This window comes from Halyomorpha halys, unplaced genomic scaffold, assembly GCF_000696795.3.
Source record: "Halyomorpha halys isolate HHAL.00 unplaced genomic scaffold, Hhal_1.1 Scaffold115.1, whole genome shotgun sequence".
In the NCBI taxonomy this organism is placed as follows: Eukaryota; Metazoa; Arthropoda; class Insecta; order Hemiptera; family Pentatomidae; genus Halyomorpha; species Halyomorpha halys.
In genome coordinates, this window is record NW_027106332.1 from 641,513 (window position 1) to 661,538 (window position 20,026).

Sequence of the window (20,026 nt, forward strand, 5' to 3'; positions counted from 1 at the left end):
GAACCACCAAAAACATTTTGATCGAAATCGGAGAAGAAACTCTGTGCACTCTCCTTCCGAATAAAAAATTGGTGACCTTGGTTTGAGCAGATTGTGTTGACTTCAAATTTTAACCTATTGAATGAAATATTTCTATTTTCCTCAAAATATTTTCAGTGTAGTTTGAGGCCGTTATTCATATTTTTATAAGAGATATGAATATATTTTCACCCAATTTTACATGGTTGTTAGATTTGAATGTTGAAACTCAGGCATTATCTTTTGTTTTCAAGTATTCCAAATCTAAATAAAAAATTCAGACAGTTACACACACCTATTCCACTCTGGAACACTATTGATCGAAAGACAGTCTAGGCTAACGTTTCCGTAACAAATGCTATTTTATCCCCAGTTCTCATATTAAAGGATAAAACATTATATTAGGATCACAGGATTCGATACAAGTAAAACCATTAACAGATTTTTAAGTTTGAAAATAAAAACTAACTGGATTTTCTCTTTAGGAAGTCTGGTGAGTCAATTCATAAAAAATTTTTTGAAGTTAATAACTTCCAGTTGAATGAAATTTGTATTAAATTATCATAATATAGTACAACGTTTCGGGACCACTGACCCATATTCATGTACTTTAAACCTCATAATTTGAATTTCATATAGGAAATCATGTCACACTTTACACTGTTCTCTCTTTTTTACCATTACTTAATTGTGCATCTTCACTTCTCCTTAGCACAGCCATTTTTCTAAAAAAAAACTTGTTATGAAAAAACTAACTGTTGCATTAAAAGAGCTATTAAAATATAAATAAAATCGTAGCAATAAACTCCCTTTTATTAAGGACGGTAAAGCTTAATATACTGTAAATAAAAAAAGTAACAAAAACCCAGGACATGCAACTTTTAAAATAGATAGATTCCTTGTTTATAGCTTGCTTTTATTTAATGGCTAGAAGATATTATGAAATTCAGTCCAATATTGATATTTCATCAACTCTTAGCAAATATTCAAGTGTTGGATTGCAGTTTCAAATATTCCGAAATTTAGAAGACTTTAAGAGTTTAGTAACTTGATGTTTATTAGCATAGAAATTTAAGTTTTGGTCGTCTAAATTGCCAATCCATTACAAAAGACTATGTAGATCAGACTATTATAAGGCCTATCTGGCCATACGGAGTTGAGCTTTGGGGCTCCACTAAACCATCAAATTCCTCCCGAATCCAATCCTTACAGTCCAAAATCCTTCTTAAAATCCTTAAGGCTCCTTACTTTGTCAAAAATCAAGTTATCCATCAGGACCTCAATGTTCCATATGTTGCCGATTTGGCCAGAACAAGATACAAATCCTTCCATAATAAACTTCCCAACCACCCAAATCCACTTGTTTCTAACCTGGCTTCTCCTTCATTACCTAATAATCCTCCTAGGCTTCTGAAAAGAACATGGCCTTGAGATCTTCTCCTCTAGAAATGTTATTGGAGTTCTATCAATGGGCAAATTCTCCCCCATGTGCATGTTTGTATCATGTCACTATGTCACCTATAGCAAATTTACTTGTTGTATATATTTTTATACAGTTGTAAATATCAATAAATAAATTTGTAAAAATATGTAAAAACTTATTTATTAGTGCCAACGTTTCGACCAAAATTTTGGGACTTCATCAGGGTCACCAAGAACAAAAGATTTTTTTTTAAATTTTACGATGGGAGATTATGTATAGTATATATGATGAGAGGGGAGCGGGGTCGTTGAGTGGGTAAGGGCAAGTTGAGTCCGAGGATCCGGGTTGTAGCAGGTAATTATTTATTCTATTTCTGTAACCCTCTGGGGATCATCTAGCGTCATAAAGTGAGTACCCTTAATTGGGGAAAAATCTGGTGGTTAGGGCTTTATGTTAACGGACTGCCTCGTGACTGCGGGTTAGAATTTGGCCTGAGTGCCAACTTTCTGACGATCTCTGCGGCGGTCCAACGAAATTAAAACTTGAACCCCCCTCCGTCAAAATAAGTTGGTTCCCTCTAGATAACAACCTCTCCTCCCCTTGTATGTCACAAAAGAAAATCTAGTGGTTAAGCGTGATCGTGAATAAATCAGCTCCTAGTATAACCATTGTTCAAACAAAATTTCTGAACTATTAAAAAAATTATTTCCTTTAATATTTCTTCTCTTATTTATCTGTTACTATTACCCTTTTCATTTACTATTTACAACCTTTAATTTTTCTTATTATATCTTAGTTTTTTACATTTTATACCCCTGTTATTTTACACTTATGTTTTTTTTCTCTTTTTTTTTTTTTTCCTTTTGTAACTATGTGTTTGTATCTTTTTTAGCCCTGACGAAGCCCTGCAACGTGGGGCGAAACGTTGGCTCAATAAAATAGTATAATTCTACTATTTGAGTTTTTTTTTTTACCGCACCCGGACCATATTCCATTCAAAATTACTGAACTCTTCATGCGTTGTAGTGGTCTGGATTTTCATTTTCATATTTATGCGGAAAAGATGGTTGGGAGTGCGGTTAGTGAAGAACATTAATAAATAAGTTATTTTATTAGTGCCAACGTTATCATTAGGGGTAATTATAAAAAAAAAACAAAAAAAAAACAGAACAATATAGCATCGTAGTGAATAAAAGTAAAAACTGAATAACGTGCAAATAATATAGATATATAAGTAGTATGGGAATTAAATGTATAGTTTTAGTATTGTAAGATGATAAAAGAAGTCTGAGAATATTGCTATAATAGTATTTGAATATCATGAGCAAAATGAAGACATGCGAAGGGGGTTCTTTGATAGCCGAGGGAGTTGAGACGTTATCTTAGTTACTTCGGGTCTGAAACTGCACCAGTTCGAATCCGGCCTGTGAGGTTGACTTTTATTTCGTGCCGACCCCACGGAAAGAAAACTTGACCTTACTAATACGGATAAAATAGGCTGGTTACCTACAGAATAAACACAACGATTTTCTCAAACATTGCTCTAACGATTTGATTAAACTCAGTATATTGATGTAAAATTAAACGGTCTTATATATCAGCTAGGTTTTATCATTAATGAAGTAGTTAACAGAGCTTCAATGTATAATTTTCAAAAAATATTCTTTTACAGTACCTCTAATTCTGTTTATTTGAAATAATTAACCATTTCACATTTTTATTAGAAGAGAAAGTGGATAGACATAAAAGGAATTTATAATTAGATTAAAGAGATAAGAGGAATAATTTTTTTTTTTCTGATTGAAAACACGTTTCTGGAAACAAGAGCATTAATATAGACGTATGATATATCGTTAGGAGCTCAAAGATTTTAAAAAGATAAGCTTTTTTTTTTTTTTTTTTTTTTTCAATTTTTGCCACTTTTAAATTTGGCTCGATTTAACTATGAGTCTCCACTTCCCATTTTGAGTAAGTCGCTAAATAGGGATTTTAGTGGGTTGGGTCGGCCAGGAAGGAATGCCTTCTATTATTTTTTGTGTTATAATCTCCTCATATGAGATTGTGACATATTATACATTGACCAACAAACTGACTAAAAGTATCTGTTTCAAAGGTAAGATAAGTAAGACTTCCACGGAGGGTAGGAGTGACAGGTTCACGCCGTTTTAAGTAAACAATCCAAACGTTATGAAGGACCGTCACTAAAGAGGGTTTTTACTATTTTCTAACCTTGCTTTCTCTTCCATTCCTGACAATCCTCCGAGGTGCCTGAAAAGAAGATGGCCACGAGACCTGCTAATGTAAAACGTCATTAGAGTGCCACCAATGGATAGTTTCTCTACACGCCTGTAACACTCCAATTTAACTGAGATCAGATTTACTAAATGTATTATAATGTACAGTTGTAAATAGCAATAAATAAATATCTAAAAAAAGAAAAAAAAGGAGGAGTTTTGGGGGGGGGGGTCGGTTGGGAATGACTGCCTTCTAATATTTTTTGTATAAGGGGAAATGAATTTAAATGAAATAAATTTAAATTAAAATAAAAGGTCAGATCTTACAATAGGTTAGCTGGCAGTGCGTGTGCAGTGCGTTTTTCATAATTATTAAATAGTTAATTTTTTTTAATTTCACTTGACGTCTATGTGAGCATTTCCATTCGCAGGATGACTCAAGAAGGTCAATCTTAGCCTTTTTTGATATTGATTATATAACAATGTAGCATTAGTACTTTTCTGAAAACTGTTGTAATTCAAGTCCGTCAATCTGACAATTGAAAAAATCATTTGGAAAACAGTTCGAGGAAGGAATAATAAAATTAATGATATAAAAATATCTGTTCTGAACAGGGAAAATTAATTATTAAATAAATCAAAAATTCGTATCCATTTTTGTATCAACCCTTTATTTTTCACCAGTCCAACGTTTCGGCCATTCTAGCCATCTTCAAGGACATCTTCAATATAATTTCTTCCTCACATTAATTTAAAGTTTCTTTTGCAGGCTATTCTGCCCAGGTTTGTTATATAGTGGTGTATTAATTGTTGATAATCTTATATAGGAAAATTAAATGTTAATGATTTTAAATTTAAAAAAAATAGGCTTTTAACTTATAATAAAGAAAATGATCTGGGCAGAATAGCCTGCAAAAGAAACTTTAAATTAATGTGAGGAAGAAATTATATTGAAGATGTTCTTGAAGATGGCTAGAAAGGCCGAAACGTTGGACTGGTGAAAAATAAAGTGTTGAGACAAAAATGGATACGAATTTTTGATTTATTTAATAAATAATTACCTTGTCTCAAGAATTAGAAATAATATAATTAAAGGGAAAATTAAATTCAGCTCTAATTAGGTTAGTAAGTGAATGTTGTATGATGCGCGCACCGCATCAGATTTTATTTATTTTGTAGAATGATTTATTTTTAAACCCTTTCTGCTTTCCTATATTCAGTTCATCTATTACCGCTGCTTTTTTCTTGTCTACCACAAAAACCTTATTGTATTGATGTGGTTATTTAATGTACTGCTAAAGAAAATATTTTATTGAATAAAAAAAGATTTAATTTATTAATTCATGTTTTATTAATGTCAATTATCAAATTAATGATCCCTTTCTTAATTTTTTATTTATTCATTGCTATTTAAAACTGTATATTATAATACATTTAGCAAATTTTATCTCAGTTACACAGGTTCGGAGTGATACAGGCGTGTATAGAAACTACCCGTTAGTAGTACTCTAATGACGTTTTACATTAGCAGGTCTCTTGGCCATCTTCTTTTTAGGCGCCTCGGAGGATTGTTAGGAATTGATGAGGAACCAAGGTTAGACTAGTTGGTTTGGGTGTTTATAATGAATGATATCTGGTTCGGTTAGACATGGACCATTCAGTTCTTTATGTATGATTTTATTTGTGACAAAGTAAGGAGCACTCAGGATTTTGTATTGTAAGGATTGGATACGAGAGGAATTCGAAGATTTAGTGGAGCCCCGTATTTCCAGATTGGCCTTATTACAGTCGTGTAGATGTAGTCTTTTGTAATGATTTGGAATTTTAGACCGTTTGTCCAGTAAGTGCTGTAATAGTCGAAATCGACTTGATTTCCTGTCTTTTCAGTCTTGTATGAGGACTCCAGGTTTGTCATTTGTCCAGATGTAGTCCAAGGTAGCGGATCGGTTCAATAGGGGTAAGAGCAACATTATTTAAAAAAAACTGTAGTGCAGTCGGTATGTCTATGACGAGAGTAAAGGTTATCCATCCCAAACATTTTACACGCCCATTTCATTTGTCGTAATGCTATCAGCCTAATTGCATTTGCTTGCATTTATCTACGTATTAAATATAATTGTTTCCCCATCTTTGTCCAGGCGTATCAAATCATCAGCATACCCAAGCAAAGGTATTTTACTACCTAGAGAACACCAGAGTTAACCTTTGTATACTATATAATAAATTAAATGTATGTTTAATGAGGAAAATATATCTTTATTATAGTTTTTGATCTTTTGTATTAAATATTGTATTAAATTAGGAAGCGTACATAATGCCTACTAAACTAATATAAACACAATATAGTCAATTAATTTTTTTATTATAGTATATAATATGAAAGATAAGACATGAAAAAATGTTTATCCTTTTGTGCAAAATCAATTCAATTTGAAATAGGATTTACACCCTATAAAAACCCAAGTAATACTAACCGATGATAAATGCTTCGTTCGTGAAGGATACGGTAAATGTTTTCGTTACAAAAGGGATTCAATCCATTTTCAGCAACAGCAAACCCTCTCACATTAAGAGGGAGACAAATTTATCCGATCCCAAACAAAGAGTATATTTCAATAAATCAAAACTGGGAACTCATAAGGGGCACCCCACTGCATTCCTTTCTACCACAGCTCACTTTAATAATTGCTACTTTTAGAATTATTGCCGAGGCAGACCGAAACAATGTTTCCTATTCTACGTGAACTCTCAGATATAACTTTTCTGAGCTATTAGCAACTCAGCTATTTAATCACTGAAAATTAGAGATTAGGATAATATTAGTTTAACCAAAAGAGAATGAGACAATTACAGGATGTTCAGCGATATGACTTTAAAAAAATCAAGCATAGCTCAAGAATCGCAAGGCTGTTACCTGTAAAATTCAAAATGATTCTCTTAAATTTATTACATTTAAAATAAAATCGGTACCGTACAATATAGTATAGTGAAGACTCTCCTTATGTAAACCCCTCTTCGACGGACACAACTCCCGATATGGGAGTTTCTTTAACTTCATTGTTCATGAAAAATTTAAATCGAGGATATTTTGAAAATAGAAATAGAAATATTGAAGTTTCACCGAGAGAATGACTTTAGAAAAAAGTCAGTGTTATGCCTGTACGCCCTTCCTAGTGAACACCACACTGCGTTTAGTCCGAGACTCGTGAGAAAAAATGGATATCATAAAAAAGGTGGCTGTTCCGAAAATAGCAAAAATTTATTTTTGAGTTCTGTTAGTTAAAAAAAAAATTAATTGTTATTTCCTCTCAGGAAATTGTTCAGTTTTAACCAAGACTAAACAAGGGATAAATGAAATGTCATTTAAACATAAATATTGATGAAAAAAAATTTAAGTAACGATCTTTTAGCTTTGGGGTAGTAACATCGTAAATAAAAATTATAATTTTTTAAAATTCAAAATAAATTCTCTAACCACTCAAACCCCCTAGTTTCTAATCTTGCATCCTCTTCCATTCCTGGATTCTAATCTGACAATCCTCCGAGGCGCCTGAAAAGAAGATGGCCACGAGACCAACTAATGTAAAATGTCATTAGGCTGCTACCAATGGGTAGTTTCTCTACACGCCTGTAACACTCCAATTTAACTTAGATCAGATTTACTAAATGTATTATAATGTACAGTTGTAAATAGCAATAAATAAATATTTAAAAAAAAAACTTCAAAATTTCCTTTTGTATTAGGTCAGTTTGTTTAGGTGGATCTTCCATGGCTTTCATTTTAATCACTTCCAGCAGGCATAAGGTAACTGATTGCGCTTACGGCTTTTCTCTTTTCCACTTTTCTAGAAATGTTTGCTTCTTCTGTTCTTCCAAAGTATTCTTATACTTCCCATAAGCTTTTCCCGGTCCAGCTGGTTCATCAAGAATTCAATTCTCTTAACACTTGCTGTCGAGCGCAAGTCTCCTTTACCACCTCAAGTTAACTCCCGCAATGAATATACCAGTTCTACTGGACTGTACTGAGCTCATAAGGGCGTCTAGAAACCACATCAATTTAACACTGTTTATGGCTAAGACTTTCTATATTACTTCAAACAAAAAGTATTTGTGTTTTAAAAGCTTAAAAAGTCAAAAGTATTTCACTTTAACTTTTAAGATAATTAAAAAAAAACAAACGATAAAATCATTTCACAATAAAAAATACATATCCAGTTTGTCCTCTCACATGACATTCTTAACAGCTTTGGGAATTAAGAAAGTTAATACGATTGTTTACTGTATTTTTACTAGTATTGCTTAAATTAGATTTATTTCTTTTCTAAGCAACGAAAGTCCTAGCGGGTATTTTATAGTCAACTTAATTATATTTCTGAAGGGTTAAAGATGTACAATTCAAGTATTGACTTTTCATTAGTTTTTAGAATACCTAAGTAGAATAACTAATGAAAAGTGAATACTGTAAAAAATATCTGATGCGTCCAATCATAATACAAACTTTTTTAATGCTTTTGATGGGAACCTGCCCAAATACTTTGAAACATGTGGTAGCAAAGTCCAATATTCTTCCTTAGTAATGCCCCGATTTTAAAAGATACAGGATTTCCAATATAAATTGGCCCAAATCCACGAACAAACGGATAGTCTAATAAAAAAAGGCAGCGGGATCAGAATCAACAACCCTTGCACAATTGTGGAAAAATCCAGTTTATGAAGTACCTGAAAATAATAATTACCTTGAAAATACTAGATTATAAATTGGTATTAATCCTTCAATTTTAAAGATATGGGCATTGAGGGTTCTTTTATAACTTTTTTATGATTATAATTAAATGTAATAAAAAGTAAGAGCCATTTGCACACCTCAAGTTATCGGTGCGAGTCAGTCGCACGTGTCAGGTTATCAGTTGTTGAACTATAGAAATAGACCTACAACATTTTCTTGTGACATTTTTTATTAGATCATTCATATGGTCGTGAGAACATTTGGATCGATTTATATAGGACACCCTGTAGCTGTGCGTGTAAAGCTAAATTCATACGTCGTTGTTAGCTGAAATCTTACGGAGCAGTAAAGGGGAAGACAGAAATGGGGGAGTATAGGAGTAATCTCTGAGCCGCACCTGGGTCTCGTTTTCACTCCAACCACGTCCTCTCGATCAGTTGTTTTTTCCTTCCCTGATAGTCAGGATTGTCAAGATTACACCCAACTTCCTACATTTTTCTTATATCGCAAACTTTGTCCACTATATAGATCATAAAAAAAAAGATAACGGTTTTTCATCAAGAGCTAGGGATAACCAGGGATTTCGTCCTTTTTCCATACGATATAATATTGTAATGTTAGCGGTATCAACAAAAATTTTAATTTTTCACTTAATATTTTGTACGAATTCTTTAAAAGATGTCTGAATCAACATAATGGTATCCCATACGTAAATATAATGGATCCCAGATACTTTGAACACATGATATAGTAGAATAATCTATTCTGTATATATTATTAAACAACTTCGTTTGTAGAATCTGACTATGTACTCTTGATTCACCGTGTTTTCGAAAAAAACTAAAGATAGTTATTAAAATCGAAAAGTTCGAGTAAACCTTAGGAAATCTAATTAACGGTCATTTCCCTGCTTGTTGAAGGTGTGCTACCTTCTGAGGACAAGGGGAAGATTAGTTAGATTAACTAAAATCAGAGAGGATTTCGGGAATGGTGGTGGTGGACCATAATCCTTGTTAAGACTTGAGGATTAGAGCAATGGCAAGGGGGAGATTTAGTGCTAGTGGAGAGTCGAGGAGCGGGTGTAATGAAACGGCCAGGAGGAGGGCAATATTTTAAACAGTGTAATCTGTCCGCAGTAAAGCTAAAAGGGAGGAGGTACACGCCGTAAAGGGTGTACGACCTATAAAGAGAATCCTGCACTTTTCTTCCCAGCCCTCCCTCCCTCTGCTAATCGCCCATCTCTTTTATCTCCTTTCTCCACATATTCCAGTAGCCTTGTTTATCGTATAATTTTATGGTCGGAATCAATTGAATTCGAGGGAATCGAATAAGTCACTGAAAATAAGGGGGAGAGGAATTGGTTTTTTTCAGACAAAGGGATGAAGGTTGCATCTCAGGATTCAGATTCCAATAGCGATTGGAGAAAGCTATTCCGACCTAAAATTACAAAATAAATATAAATTATAAAAACAAATTAAAACACAAATAACAGAGAAATATATTTTATAGAACCTTATTAAAATGAATCATAATATCTATTTTCAAAAATAAAATATAAAAAGCTTCAGGACATCATTACTGAGCACGTTGCAGCGAGAGTTGAGAACTTTTTGGGTTCGATTTGCACCTGGTTAGTCAATATTTATTTTACGGCAGCCCCGAGAAATTAATTTTGATATTACCACCCTGGGACTGAATAAGTCCTCAATGGAGAGGGCCGTCTGCAGCAAGTTAGGGCGCCAACTTTGGCTCGTGACTGCAGCGGCGCCGCCGAATTGTATATATAATATATAAACCCGATAATATATGATAGTCATCAAGCAATTGTGATGTATTTTTTTTTCTTAGTGTTTTATATTGTAAAACTTATGGTAAGTGAGAATAATAGGGTTTTAGAAATCTTGTTGCTTACAACGTTCTGTTGTTTTGGAACAATACGATTGACTCCTAAAATGTACCTATAAGGAGTTGAATTACCCAGTATATTTTAAAATAATAGAATATAATACTATAATATAATGTAATTAGAACATAATACTCGAATCCCTGGGAATCATCCACCACCAACTGCATGGAAACCGATGGGAATAGGGATCATCCAGAGGAAAGATAACATGCATACACTGCATATTTTACTTGTTATTGTACTATTTTTTATATGTTTTTGATGTATATTCATTTTTACATATATTTGTTAATTTTTATATTTATTTTTTATTCCTTCTTTTTTTAATATATATTTATAAATCTAACACTAATTTTACCAATTATTATTTTATAGTCACAGTGGGTTGAAAGAGAAAATTATGACGAGAAAAGAAAAAGAGGGAAAGGATAGAAAATGGAAAAAGAGAGATAGAGAAAAAAGAGGGATTAATAAAGTATAGAAAGAAAAAAAAAAGATAAAAGAACGAAAGCAATTTAAAAAAAAAAATTATATTCTATTATTACATATTTTTAGTTGTTTCCTTTTTATGCCTTTGTATTATAAGATTAACAAAAAAAGGTTGTCCGATTAGATTAGAATAAGTATGCTGTGTAGCTTGCAACCCAATGAAGTTGTGCAGCACATCTTTGTTGTTTCAAAATAGGTTTTTCCCCTGTTATCTACAATACCTATTTTTATTTGCACCCATGAAAGAACCTTCTATAGTAGTGTTATAGAAATATTAGCTGGTTTCGATTCATTTCAAAAATAAAAAGTTCCGAAAACGCTTGTTTATTTTCCTTATTTCTTTGTACAATGTACTGAATCGTTTTCAGACCTACGTTTCTGGAAACTTTTTAATTTACCACTAAATTTCCTATCTATCAAAGCGCGAACACATCGTTGCCTATCAATGTGATTTAGGGCAAACAAATCATGATTCATCCTCAAATCGTTAATGTTTATTTATCAATAAATATATCCAATGAGATCACTTTGAACAGAGGTGAAAATAATAATTATTAAAAATCTATATACATGGTTCCAGAGGTGGTCACAGATAGTTTAACATACATATTTTGTGTTGATTACAAACATTGTTATGTAGTTGCTAGTTCTTAAACGGAAACCTGTACGAAATGTGAAGCATTTGAATGACTTGGGGCAAAAATGTGAATAGGCAAATTTTTCTCAATTGAATTTTGTGCAAAATGTTTCATTGTGTCTTCATGAAGCTGTTTATTGTGTTAGTTTGTCTAACACCATAATCCCAATATATATATATCTGTAGTAATTTGGAATATGGACGATATAAAACGTTATGTAAGGCCTCACTACATATGAGATTTGGAAGCAGAGGTATACTTTTTTATACATCGCACAACTCATTTTTCTCTACGTTTTTCTTAGGATCTAAACATAACCATACGAGAAGTTCTGTTGGAAAAATAACCGCAGGAGGCAAAATTAGTAAAGCATTGTTTTTAAGACATTCATTTCTTATAGTTCATCATTGTCTCCGCGACGTAAACGAACTTCGGCATTAAACTCACTCACTTGCAGGGGAGCAGTAGAGGGAATTGTCACTCCGGTATATTTCATAACACTTTGGAATTTAAATGATTATTTCAGTAAAGTTTAAGTGATGGATGAAAAATAATTAGTCAAACTCGCCATTTTGTTTGACTGTGTACTAAGGATATGAAAAAAAATTACTGTCAGGTAATATAAAAAATATTTATTTATATTGAGACTCGGGTCACTTTTGGGATCAATTGCAGACATAGCACAATATATAGTTCAGTTCTAAATAAGTGATTTTTTTAAGTATCCAAAATTCTATATTGTCCATAGTCGACATGATTCTTAATCGACACAATGCAAAATACTATTACTAAATATCTAAAATAAGTTGCCTTAAATCGAATAAGAGAAGAAGGCGCAGGTTCAAGACCGGCTATGACAAATATTTATTTATCCTATTATTGGACGTGGATTCCTCATAATAAGGAGGGGGCGTGACTTATTAGCGTAATTTTGACAAAATCACCTGCTTACGCAACCTCAAGTAACAGTACGTCCTTACCAAGTTGTAAGAAGTATATTTCTAAATTTAACTAGAAGGTAGATTTGTCAACTTAAACCACACTGGATCAATATGTAAACTAAGCAACAACAGTTTTTTTTTTTTTAACATTTCTTAATATTATTTTAAATGCCTGAATAGATAAATCTTGAACAGCGACCATATGCCCTGGTTGAGGAGAGCATGGCAGTCAAACCATACAATTCCTTAAATTTGAATGACAAGATATACACTCGACCGGGTCTGTAAAAATAGCTCCTCAGATATTTTCACGAGACTAGAAAAGTCCATTTTTATAATCTCGTTTCTTTTGTATATTCATTTGGTCTGTCTGGATCTTATATATTGTGTACCGATTTTGATGACTGAAATTCTCCACTACTCAAGAGTTTTTCGGAAAATGCTCAACTTTAAGTTGAGCTTTTTCGAATTATTTTTACAATGCATTATAAACCGACCTAATGAACTACTTATTCAAACTACTTATCTACTTCACATAAATGTACTTAAGGTAGTAGAATTAATGATGTATAAATTTTATTTCCCTGTCGGACAGATGAAATATATCATCATATATAAATATACCTTGGACTACATCTGGACAAACGACTAATCTGGAATCCTCACACAAGACTGAAAAGACAGGAAACTGCGCGTCGACTTTTACAGCACTTACTGGAAAAACGGTCTAAACTTCCAATTCATTACAAGACTACATGACTGTAATAAGGCCAATCTCGACATACGGAGTTGAGCTTTGGGGCTCCACTAAACCTTCGAATTCCTCTCGTATCCAATCATTGCAATCCAAAATCCTCAATGCCCCTTACTTTGTCACACATAATATCATACATAATGACCTTAATGTTCCATATGTAACCGATATAACCCGAACTAGATATCACTTTTTCCATTACAAACTCCCTAACCACCCAAACCCACTAGTTTCTAACCTTGCTTCCTCTTCCATTCCTGACAATACTCCGAGGCGCCTGAAAAGAAGATGGCCACGAGACCTGCTAAAGTAAAACGTCATTAGAGTACTACTAATGGGTAGTTTTTCTACACGCCTGTAACATTCCAATTTAACTGAGGTCAAATTTACTAAATGTATTATAATGTACAATTGTAAATAGCAATAAATAAATTTTAAAAAAATTATTTGAACTTAAAACAAAGTTTTTCTATAAATTCAAAACATATCTATTTAAAAAAATAATCACGCAAAATTAATTAATAATTTAGGTTTATTCATTCAATTTATTAATAAATAAACTGAGTAATTGTTTTAGAGACCAGGTCCGTTGCCAAATATATTTTATTCTAATTTCACTATACTTGTGACAGGTTCCCAAGATGCGAAAGGTATCTTCCTTTTCTTAAGAGTTACAGATCGGGGAGTTATCTACACTATCCACGGTTTCACACTTAAATTGAGTTAATTAAAAGGCTTGAATGAGAGTTCTTAGCAATTATGTGGGACGGGCTACATTGGAAAGAGCTCAGTTGGTTAACTTGTGAGGGATAAATACCATACCACAGTTTGTCATTATTGTTTTGTTTCTTTAAAAATAATACCGTATTGTTTTAAATTATTGACTTGTCAAAAGCGTTGTTTTTAATGCTTAAATTTTTTTTTAATGTTTTGTTATTTATATGTTAAAATATAATAAATAAAGTTAAAACTGCACACAGGCTTCGACAGACAGATATTTTTTCATTGTCTATGTGTTTTTTAATTGTTTAAACAGATCCATTTTCTATTTTTTTGAAAATAAACATATTAAAAAAATAATAATAAATAAATCCATTTAGTACTGTTATATTAACTTATTTAAATTTTTAAAACGTTATATATTTATGTGTATTTATACATATGTATTTTTTTAATTTCTAAGATTTTTATGTCTTTAAATAATTATTTAACATATATAAAAGTACATTTAAATGTTTTTGTTTTTTTTTATTACTTATTGATATCTACAACTGTATAAAAAATACAACAAGTAAATTTGATCATAATGACATAATGATATGATACAGGATGTAGAAAACTACCCAGTAGTAGAACTCTAAAAACAGTTTACAATATAAGGTCACGAGGCCATCTTCTTTTCAGGCGCCTCGGAGGATTGCCAGGAATGGAAGAGGAAGCAAGGTTAGAAACTAGTGGGTTTGGGTGGTTAGGGAGTTTATTATGGAGGGAATAATATCGGGTTCGGGCTAGATCGGTTACATTAGGAACATTTAGGTCTTTATGGATGGTTTTATTAGTAACAAAATAAGGAGCACTGAGGATTTTACGAAGGATTTTGGATTGTAAAGATTGTATACTAGAGGAATTCGATGGATTAGTGGAGCCCCAAAGCTCAACTCCGTATGTCCAGATGGGCCTTATTATTGTCATGTAGATCAGTCTTTTGCAATGAGTTGGAAGTTTAGACCGTTTGTCTAGTAAGTGCTGTAATAGTCGGAATCTGCGTGCAGTTTCCTGTCTTTTCAGTCTTGTGTGAGGATTCCAGGTTAGTCGTTTGTCAAGATGTAGTCCAAGATAACGAATCTGTTCTACAGGGGTAAGAGTCACATTATTAAAGTATACTGTAGGGCAGTCGGCAGGTTTACGACGAAGAGTAAATGTGGTTTGATGGGATTTGTTGGGATTTATTTTTATCCTCCAATTTCGACACCATTCTTCGAGGATTGTGATATGGCATTTAAATGTTAAAAATAATTTCTATAGTTCTTTTTAAGGGAAAATATAGGTATATAAAGATTTCCGAAGGTTTTGCGGTGCCATTCTAAGTTCAAGCCTATTCCCAGATGGAGAGCATTTTCAATGTTCATAAAAAAGTTTTAATTATGCACATATAATAAATTTTATATTAAATATCAAAACATTACTACTAAAACAACACCGAAAAATGAAAAAGAAGGATTGACGGCTGGACTGATAAAGATGCCCCCTTACATTGCCACAATGACAGGAATGTACCTTGGGGACCAATAAGCTAAATTCTCTTAGGAAAAATCTCTTTCCCTTTTCTAACTGTCTAAATTAGCAATCCAACTATTTGTAAAAATTGAGAAAAGATATTAAAATATTTTTTAATAAAAATAAATAAATAAGTATAATACATAAATAAGTAATAAATAAATAAATAAATAAGTATTAAAGTATTTTTAATTTTTTTTCCTAGACAGGGCGATAGAGTTGGTGATAGCTAATCGGAAAGGCTGCCGATAGTGGTTGTAATATCTAAACGACCATAAATAAAATATCTGATGTCAAACTTTTTTTTTTTAACAAAAGTCTAATCTTTTAGCTCGAATCCAAGAAAAAATATTTAAATGTCTAGATTAGTGTTATTAAATGATTTAAATATAGAAAAATTAAAAATAATAGTGAAGAAATATTTTAATTAAAGTATAAAGGTTGTTAAAGTTGAAGACCTATAAAAGAATTTGCTTATTAGAGCTTCTTAAACATAAAACTTCTTGAAATACTTTTTCAAAAATTTCATTTTTATGTGCTACTTGTCAATTCATCAATTATTGAATTCTTATAATTCGTGCCGTTTTTAAATTTCAGTCGCTTTTTAAATATTGCTCGATTTAACAATCTTTAAGTCTCCTCTTCCCGTTTTAAGGTAATATTTCAAAAGCTAATAAGTGCCAGTAAGCGGTTTTTAGCTTTGAAACGCAATTTATGAGTAATAAAGCGATGAAATGAGTGGCCGGTAATACCAGTAAAATATCTTAACTATTTTAATAAAATTGTTTGGATTCTAAAGTCTCATAGAATCAAAGGTCAAGACGAGTATTAGATAATCCACAATTTACTATCTTACAATAAACCTACTTAAAAAAATTGTCTATTCGATATAAAAAATTTAAAATGGATAAAAATTACTAACTATAGTTAATTTAAAATGGAACTAACACATTTCAGTTGAGAAAATCAATAAATGTCAGATACGTAGAGTATCAAGGTGATTAAGGGGCTCGATGTTCGACCAGCAGATGTTGTGTAAACTAAAACCATTACAACCACTCGCTGTTCCGTCACTTATCTTCCTAACGATTCACATTAAATTTATAAATATTCTTGTTCAAATATATGAATTTAAAATGCGTTACCATAGGTTTAATAAAATTTACGTTCAAATAATAGCTACTGATAACTTAAAATGGATAAAACCTCCGCATCACTTTGATCATTTATCAAATAAAAACAAATTTTCTTGTGTTATGTAACAAAAAAAATTTTTTTTTACATTTTCATACTAGAATAAATGTGGATTTCAATAAGAAAAAATCTAATATTTTTAGTTGACCGTATGCGATAGGATTGTAGGAACTATGATTGAAGAAAGATCGGATGGTGGTCATGAAAGGCATAAAAATAATAGAAAAAATATTTTTTAATAACCGACGTTTCGCCCCAGTTTGCAGCGTTTCATCAGAGCTGTTTCCTAAACTTCTTGTCTAGGAACCAGCGGAATGTCTGGTACTATTTTTGAAAAATTTCTTATAGTCTCTGTTAATCTCATATTAGCTCTCATTGACTTATCAACTGTTTCTTAGTAAGTATGAGAAGATTTAAAAAAAAAAAATCACGAGAATAATTTTCAGATTTACACCAACAGGTCATAAGGATATAGCTGAAGAATGACTGAACAGACTCCCCATCATTTATTAATTTGTGGATTAATAAACTGGGACGGATTCAATTGACTTAACAAAGATTTTATGATCTGTTAAATCCTATGGATACAATAATTCATAATTTATTTCAATTTGATTATATTATACTTTCATTAGTTTATAATTTTTATCTTCTAAAACGTATATTTCAACTAAATTCAGCATAAGATATAGCCAAGAGTATGTAATTTAGTTTATTTTATAATTAATTCTTTTTAAAAAATATATATGAATGTGATATAAAACAGAAGTACTTATCATATCATAAGATAGAGGATATGGTAGAGAAATGTATCCGTTTAGGGACATGGTTTTGGTGTACGGAGGACTAATTTTTCTGTGGAAATTGACGAATTTTTTTTTTTTTAAATACTTTAGAAGTAATATAATATAAAAACTAGAATTTAAATATAAGGCTACTTACGACGAAGTGTGTGTGAGCCATCATCAGAAATTTCAGAGCCCGGAGTTGGGTCGTCAGCACTTTCCTCTGGAGAAGGTGAGACGGAGACACTGATAGGTGACAAGATCTGTTCCAATTTAAGACTCTTCAGCGGCGGCGGAGCAAAGGCCGAAGGGAATGGACTCGGGAAAGGAGGACCGAAGAGTTGCTGCTGCAAGAAGTGGGAAGGAAGTCCTGGGTAACTCTCGATCAAGCGGAAGCCTCGACCACCAACAAGGTCTTTAGCTTCTTGCACCTGAAAAAAAAATAAATGGGTCATTTCGCGATTTTTGAGTGCTTATTTCCACTTTAATAGAAATCATAAAACCGCTAATTTTGAATAACTTGATACTTAATAAATCTAGAAGTGGCAATGTAAATTAGCGATTAATTTTTATTGGTGAACTATACAAATTAGAATATACTTTTCGAGTATCTGCTGACACAATATTTAATCGCACCAATCTTCAAGCCATTTCGTCCTTTATTTTTTGTGTTATCGATGATAATTTATAGACTTTATCCAATTTTATAATTAAATATTTCAAAATCGTAAATTATTTCTGTTTGAGACTTTGTTCAACATTTATAACATTACTTTACCCTTACGACTTACAAGAGGAAGTACAGATTACAATACATGTAGGAACACAGATTACAATGAAATATTTTGGTTATACTAGGTCAACTACAGGTGTTGAAGGGTATACAATTTATGAGAATATAAAAAAAATTATATAATTGGAGCAATTTTTTATAGTATTGTTTTCTGCCTTTGCTCTTTATGGATTTAAAGGTTATAATATAATACTCGATTTATTTTTTCGTGTATTATAAAAAAAATATATTACTGATTGTATTAAATGTATAAACAATTACAAAAATTAAAATACGCTTTGAGTGAAGCAGACCACCAAATGTTTTTTTAGGGAAACCAAATTCGTATTTAGCGTTCTTTAAAACTACTCAAATATAAATTTTCATTTTAATTAAAAATACTTTACTTGGCCTGTTTAGAGAAATTTTATTCGCGGGGTAACTACCACTATAGCTTACCTTCCAAATGTACAGAGTACACTATTAATATATCTATTTCTTCCTTCATCGTAGTTCTAATACCCTTCCAACCTTCAAATCCAATATCTTCGACCACCTTCTGTCCACCCAATACCGGAAGAATAACAATTAAAAGTTTCAAATAAGATGTGAATAGATGGAAAGGAAGATAATATTTAACATAAATGTTATTAGATATTTTAATAATTACGAAAAATCTATAAACAAGTAAATATATGGACTCGTATAATCAACACTACTCCTTTCGTTTTTCTTTTCATTTATTGGATTATTCCTTAAGATTATGATTAGTTAGAGGATTTTTTATTATTACTTTTTTAATAATAATAATAAAATATACTCTTGGTTAATATATTTTCTGTAATTGATGTTTCAGATTTTCGATTATACTTTTAATTATATAAATTGTACCTTTTCATTTATTATTATTAGTTTACTTGTATTTGATTTTTTATCGTTGTTTTTTTTTGTTATAATTTATCATCATAAATTAGTCACTTTATGTTTTATGATATGACATATAATTTTATTTTATTTTATAAATCCTGTTAATTATTGTTGTTAATTTTTATCTTTTCAAATTCATTATATTTTATGATAGTTTATAATTTCATTTTTATTTAGTATTTTATTCTAAGGATTTAAAGCCTAGTTTTGACGCCCGTAATATTATTCTAAACGGATCGATCCCAGAACAAATAAAGAATATTAATATTAAAATAATTTGGGCCGACTGACGCATCATTACCATTTTCAGTTTCTATTGTCTCTTGTGAAATCTCAAGAATTGAACATATTGGGGTTTAGTATAACATATCTCACATTTCCTATACATTATATTTTACATCATTAAAAAATCTATTAAAAAACATACAATAAACTTTAAGATATTGCTTAAAATTTAATTTCGAGATTATAAATAAACTTATTAATCAAGAAGAAAAAAGAACTTTCGATAACTACAGACCTTCGTATATAACCTTCGCTATTACAGACAAATTTAATTAAATTAAAAAACAAAAAGTTTTGAAATGTAATTGATGGCTACAAAACAAATATTTTTACGGGGTAGCAAATAGGCCTATTTCCAATAAAATATTCAATATTATTATTAGGGTTGCAAAAAACTTGCATTAATAACTTTATTTATTGATAAATATTAAAACCTGCCACAACATGTTGGGCAATAAGTAATAGTGATAACTGATTACATTTATACTAAAATAAAATAAAAGTAAAAAAAAAAAATACATAGAAAATAAATAAAAGCTCGCTCTAAATATATATAAACGGAAGAATAAATAAATAATCGAACATGATGTATAAGAAATAATAAATAAATAAAATAGAATAATAATAAAAATAAATAAATAAGTATAATACATAAAT

At 31.2% G+C, this 20,026-nt stretch overlaps 1 protein-coding gene across 1 annotated transcript in view; it reads right to left on the reverse strand.

The window, feature by feature from the left end:
• LOC106677937 (E3 ubiquitin-protein ligase RNF220) overlaps window positions 1-20,026 on the reverse strand; it is a 142,467-nt gene that overhangs the window by 108,271 nt on the left and 14,170 nt on the right. Inside the window, exon 2 of the mRNA XM_024362163.2 lies at window positions 17,543-17,816. Coding sequence (XP_024217931.1) covers window positions 17,543-17,816 — 274 coding nt within the window. The remainder of the gene's footprint in view (window positions 1-17,542; window positions 17,817-20,026) is intronic.